This window comes from Elephantulus edwardii, unplaced genomic scaffold (genome assembly GCF_000299155.1).
Source record: "Elephantulus edwardii isolate Elephantulus edwardi_28Jun2011 unplaced genomic scaffold, EleEdw1.0 scaffold00146, whole genome shotgun sequence".
NCBI classification, from domain to species: domain Eukaryota; kingdom Metazoa; phylum Chordata; class Mammalia; order Macroscelidea; family Macroscelididae; genus Elephantulus; species Elephantulus edwardii.
In genome coordinates this window covers 5190374-5196895 of record NW_006399896.1, presented here as the reverse complement: position 1 = coordinate 5196895, position 6522 = coordinate 5190374, and the positions used below count along the sequence as shown (strand labels likewise).

The window sequence follows — 6522 nt, the reverse complement described above, 5'->3', positions numbered from 1 at the left end:
ATTACTGCTTTGGCTGTTTCCCAGAGGTTTTGGTAAGTGGTGTTTTCATTGTCATTTGTTTCAAGAAACTTTTTAATTTCATTTTTTGTTTCTTCTAGTACCCAGTCATGTTCAAGCAAGGTGTTGTTCAGCTTCCAAATGTATGGGTTTTTTTCTCCTTTACCATCCTATTTTTAATTTCTAATTTTGTAGCATTATGGTCTGAAAAGATGCTTTGTATTATTTCTATGTTTTTTAATTTATTGATGACATAGAATGTGTTCTATTCTGGAGAACGTTCCATGCACGTTGGAGAAGAAGGTATACTGTGCTTTTTTGGGGTGCATTAGACTATAAATATCTATGAGGTCAAGTTAGTTTATTGTGTGGTTTAATTCTTCAGTATCTCTGTTGAGTTTTTTTTCTGGTAGTTCTATCTTTTCTTGAGAGGGGTGTATTGAAGTCTTCAAGCAGTATAGTAGTGTTGTCTATTTCCTTTTTCAGTTAATGTTTGTTTTATGTATTTTGTAGGTCTTTCTTTTGGTGCATAAATACTTATTATTGTTATGTTCTCTTGTTCTGTTGACCCTTTTAGCATTATGTAGTGACCTTCCTTGTCCTTTGTGATAGTTGTTACATTGACATTTATTTTATCAGAGATTAGTATCGTTATCCTTCTTTTTTCTGGTTGCCAATTGCTTGGTATATTTTTCCCCACCCTTTTATTTTTAGCCTGTCTTTATCTTTGTTTTTCAGGTATGTCTCTTGTAGACAAAATTTGATGGATTTTGTTTTTTTATCCAATCTTCTACTCTTTTTCTCTTCAGGGTGCATTTAAACCATTCACGTTCAGTGTGACTATTGAGAGGCTAGGTTTTATTGCTATTATTTTGTTGAGTTCTTTTTGGTGTTGTTGCTAGTTACTTTGGACCATGCAGCTTTCTGTGCTATGTCTGTAAAAAGGACATCTCTCAGTCTTTCCTGCAACGCTGGTCTTGTTTTTACAATCTCTCCTAGGTTCTGCTTTTCTGGGAAAATCTTGATCTCTCCTTCATATTTGATGGATAATTTTGCTGGGTACAGTATTCTTGGTTGACATTTGTGTTCTTTGAGTGTTTGATATATGTCCTTCCACTCTCTTCTTGCTTTCATGGTGTCTTTTGATTTTTTAACTATTACTAGACAGTAGTGTGATCCTGGCTCCCCTTGTTCGCCTCACAGGTGGTGGTGAAAGGAATTCAGTTCCACCGTGCCAGTGTTCAGCTGGACCTTCACTGGTTTACCTCCTAACCCTCTGTCTGCCTTAGTGGTTCCTTCCGTCCTCACTCTCCCCACCCCCTTGCTCTTTGCCCCCCTGCCTCCCTGTCACAGCACTTGCTTGCCCTTCTCTTCAGGCCCTGTCCTTGCCTTCTTGTCCCTCCTTGTTGCCCTCTGTCTTTTAAATGACTGCAGCTTGTGTGAAATTTGCCTGGTGGACCATTCCAGAAATCTCTTGGCATCCCTCAGCCCTCAGGTTCACTGTGCCCTCACCCCATCTCCCCTGAGTCTCACCTCTCAGGTGCACTGTGCCCTCACCCCGTCTCCCCTGAGGCTCACTTCTTCCTTAGCCCTCAGGTGCACTGTGCTCTCACCCCGTCTCCCCTGAGCCTCACTCTTCCTCACCTCTCAGGTGCACTGTGCCCTCACCCCGTCTACCCTGAGCCTCACTCTTCCTCACCTCTCAGGTGCACTGTGCCCTCACCCTGTCTCCCCTGAGCCTCACTCTTCCTCAGCCCTCAGGGCACACTGCAGCTTCACCATCTCCCCTGAACTTTACTCCTTCCTCACCTCTCAGGGCACACCCCATCTCCTCTAAGTCTCACTCCTTTCTCACCTCTCCGGCACTGTGCCCTCACCCTCTCTCCCCTGAGCCTCTCTGTCTTTGGGACCATGTGCTCCGAACACAAGAGCCTCATCTTCTCTTTGTGACTTAACAACTTCCCAGTACTGCACAGTCAGTGCATGTTATTATCCAAATCCAGATGATCTGTGTATGTCCAGGAGGAGACATCTAGGATATCAATACTCAGACCAGTGTGTACATTCTGAGCCTGGGTTCTGCTTTTCATCTTTAGAGACCAACGTTTCTCAAGCTTGAAAAAAACAAGATTGTTTCAACACAGTATGTTGTGCATATCTATTTTAAAGCCAAGTCACATAAAGCTATTCAAAATATAAACATGGGCATGTTTTCATAACTCATTATCTTACTACAATAGAAGATCTAAGTAGAAAGAAAACTATCAATAGAAAGAAACACACACTTTCTTTTCCTCAGATGAGGAAGAGAAGTTGCCCTTAATACATGAGTAGTTATTTTTAAGGCAAATAAAAATGCTTAAAAAAATTTTTATATCCAAAGAATTCTTCAGGAAATCTTTTATACAGAAAGTGCATGGCAAGCTTTATACACAGTATCTGTTTAGAATCCCGTAGATGAGGATTGGTTAATAATTGTTTAGTTGGGTGTTTTTCCTTTTATTACTATTATTTCAACAGCGTCATAGCTTACTCAGTGATCGTGGGAGCTCTCATGGCGAGTGGAAAAGAAGTGGCAGGAAAGATTCCCAAAGGGAAGGTACGTGGAGTTGTGTGTGAGATCCTAGTCTGTGGGTTTTAATTTTACTACAACTTGACCTGTGTTTAAGCTGAGTCTTTCTCCTCTGTACTTAATCATGCTTCTAAATTTGTGTCTTTTCAGTTAGTTGACTTTGAAGCTATGACAGCCCCTGGTTCAGAGGCCTTCAGCAAAATAGCTAAAAGCTGGATGAACTTGAAAAGGTAAGTATTTGACAGGGTGAGCAGATGTGTATTTTAAATGGAGTCAGAGAAACAGACCCTCCTGTGGCTTCTTAGAAAGGCACTCTGGTGGAAGCTGGCTGGGCAGTTGGAAGAGAGAACTGACAATCTGCTTCAATGAAGGTTACAGCCTGAAAGGCCATGTGGAGCACTTCTACTCTGTCATTTGAGCTTGCTTTGCCTTAGATTCACCTCAGTGACACATAGTAGCAGTGCTTTTTGGAGATCTATAATAATTAAAATTCTTGTTCTCATTTTAATACAAGTTGAAATGTTTTGCTATCATCTAAGATCCTCCCATGGACTGCCAAAGAACAAACAGTCCTAGAAAGGGTGCATCCAGAGTGCTCCTTGGAGGCTGGATGATGAAGCCTCATAATTCATACTTTGTACATGTAGCTTAGGCGAGGCTGTTCCTTGGAAAGGGATATCAAGGAGCAGGGTCAGCCAAGGAAGGAGAGGAAGACCCCCAAGGAGATGGATGGACACCATGACTTTAGCAGTGAGCTCTGATGTCTCACAGATGGTGAGGAGAGGGCAGGTTTCAGGTGGGCTGTTCATAGCGGTGCTGAGTCACACTCAACTCCATGTCACCCAACAACAACAACAAAGAGTAACTGTATGGATACAGAGTACATGGGAAAATCAGGAAAATAATTTGTGAAAGAAAAGTGGCATGTACATCCTCCATTCTTGATTGGATAATTCATTTCTCTTTGTTGATTGACCTCCCAGCCCACTCTCCACGGGTCACTCTTCAGGCGTGACTCTCGACATTTTTTACTGACCCATTTCAGACTTTCAGACCAGCTGGTGTCACTTAGCCTTATAAGTTCTTTACTCACAACCTTCTAGATTTGGGGAACTGAAAAATCCCAACTCACTGCCATCAGGTTGGAACAGACTCATAACTAACCCTCCAGCGAGTTTTCAGAGGCTGTAAATCACATGGGAGAGGAATGCCCATCTTTCTCTCACCCAGCAGCTGGTGGGTTTAACCCACTAGGCCACCAGGCCTCCATAGTAAAGGGGATACTTTATTGTAATTTATACAGGAAATACCTGTGCATCCGTGAATGCTGGCTGATGATTGTTCCTAACTCTCACTGTGGGAGGAAAGCAGCAGATGCTGTGATATTTCCAGGGTCCTGTACAGAAGCAAGGGATGGAGTGTGGGAATTTAACTTGCACATATTTTCATAGTTAATAAATAACAAGAAAAATTCCCACATAACTTATTCCTCTCAGATCATTTCCAGCCCACAGTGACCCTTCGGGCAGCATAGGACTGTTCACAGGGTTCCAGAGACTGGCCTTCACAGGAGACTGCCACATCTGTCTCCTGTGGAGCAGCTGCTGGGTCAGAACTGCTAGCCTTTCACTTAACAGCCAAATGCTCAACCACTGGGCCACCAGGGCTCTTCAGTCAGTAACAAGAAGCAGGTCTTAACACTGGACCATGCCTCTTCTTGCTCCTTCTCGGTGCTTTTTGCATCCAACCATCATCACAGAGTCCTGGTGCCACAGTGATTGAGCACTTGGAAGCTAACCAGAAGGTTGGCAGTTCTAACCAACTAGCTGCTCCACAGGAGAGGGACTGAGCCGTCTGTTTGTGCAAAGATTACAGCGTTGGGAACAGTGCTCTGTCCCGTGGAGTTTCTGGGAGTCAGAATTCACTCAGGGGCAGTAGGTTTGGATTTGGTGACCACCTGCAGGTTTGCCTTTCAGACAAATCTATTGTAATGAGCAGCCAGTCTTCCCAGCCAGAGTTCTCTGGAGAAACTAACTCAGGATGATGTATATACATCTATTCTCTCTCTGTCTTTCTTTCTTTGGTGGTAGTGGTGGTGTTAGATGCCACTGAGTCAAGTACGACCCATAGCGAACATTCATAGGAACAACAGATCTGAATCCTGGCCGGTCCTGTGACACCCTCGTCATCCCTGATACACTTGAGCCCACTGTCACCATCAGCGTGTCAGTCTGTCTCATTGAGGGTCTTCCTCTTTTTCTCTGGCCCTCCACCTTTCCCAGCACAAGGTCTTTTTCCAAGGACTGACCCCTCCTGACAACATACCCAAAGTATTAAGTCTCCAAATAAAGACAATGACAGCGTCATAGAGATAGAGAGACTGATTGGTTTTCAGATCAGGTCACGTGATTGTGAGGCTGTCAGGGAAACTCAGGAAAAGATGGCGTTGACATCTGAAATGTACAGGACAGGGCAGCAGGCTGGCAGCTCAGTGAGTGACTCGAGATTATCCTGCAGGAGATAGAATTTCTTTGCCCTCGTGAGAACCTCAGCATTTTGCTCTGAGGCCTTCAGCTGTTTGGATGCGACCCAACTACATCATCTCAGGTTATCATGTGCCTGCTTTCTCCGGCAGTCTCCTTTAAAGTCAACTGCTTGTTGGTGTCCATCCCTTTAAGCAACATCTAGACACATATTTGACCAAAGCATTGGGTACAGTAGCCCTGCCCAGTGGGCACATAAAATAAACCATCATGCTAGGCCACTAATGTTTTATTGGGAATGGAGACGCTCTGGCCTGTAATCTTCCCTTTTCCAGTTTGTAGGCATTGCAAACTTCACATTTTTTGTGATGTATGCCTTGTCCCATTACATTCTTGTTTCAGGTCTACTAGCTTCCGCATTTTTAAATGATACAATCAGGCCATGTCCCTTCTTTCACATGATTTGAAAGGGTTCAGCAGAATGACACTCTCTGGGATTGTCCAGTTCTCATTTCTCAAGGCACTTTGACACAGATTATTTCATTCAGTCTTTCTGATAACTCTGAGGTAAAGATAACAGTATGGCAAACAAAGAAAATAGGGATCAGAGAAGGAGCTGAAGCACGAGCTAGAACCAAGGCTGTATCTTCACCTTCAAAGTCAACTGTGCTTTGCTCTCTGTAAGTGGGACATGTGGTGTATGGCTACTGCAGAAATCAGCTGGTTCTGTTTCAAGAGGGTCATGATTTGCTGTTGTCGAGTCGGCTCTGGCGGCTAGGGGCCTGTGTCTAATGATGTGCTGGGCCTGTGTGTCCCCAAGATCCTGAGCAGTCCACGGCTCCAGGAGGGGCACGTCTGCTCACCACTCTCGTTCCTGCACGGCCAAATCCATTTGATATGGAAGACATCAAATGAGGGTTTGGAAAGTTAATATAGTAATAGGAATGAGTAGGACATAAGCTTTGCTTTTTTAGGAAGATTGTGTTAACTTTGATGCCCCTGTTCTGTTTTCTGTCTTCCAGTATTTCACCTTCTTATAAGACACTACCGTCAGTATCGGAGACGTTCCCAACGTTAAGATCGATGATTGAGGTGCTGAACACAGACTCTTCGCCACGTTGTCTTAAGAAACTCTAGACAGTATTTATACAAGGAAAGGGCCGGGACCTCTTGCTTCTTAAGTTATTTTTTAAAAACGTGGAATTATACAGAAATTAGGTCCTTTATTACTTTTGATACCAATTTTTGATAGGAATTGAATACTTGAAATCATTTTCTTGACTCTTCTGAACCATGATGGAAATCATGAGGCGGGTTTTCAAGGGTGAAGAAAACCATGTGTACACACACTGGAGGGACCTGTTGGTTTCTGCTTGTAAAAGTCATACAGCTGCTTCCTTACAGAGAAAAGCTGACGTCAAAGACCAAACAATCATTAAAATGAATCGTACCAACCACACAACGAGAGCC

At 43.5% G+C, this 6522-nt stretch overlaps 1 protein-coding gene across 2 annotated transcripts in view; it reads left to right on the top strand.

Moving 5' to 3' along the window:
* Positions 1-6189, top strand: part of TTC13 (tetratricopeptide repeat domain 13) — a 124680-nt gene extending 118491 nt beyond the window's left edge. For both annotated transcript variants that reach the window (XM_006894552.1, XM_006894551.1), the window contains 3 exons: positions 2518-2596; positions 2720-2799; positions 6075-6189. In XM_006894552.1, the coding sequence (XP_006894614.1) occupies positions 2518-2596; positions 2720-2799; positions 6075-6189 (274 nt within the window). The remainder of the gene's footprint in view (positions 1-2517; positions 2597-2719; positions 2800-6074) is intronic.
* Positions 6190-6522: the final 333 nt, after the last annotated feature.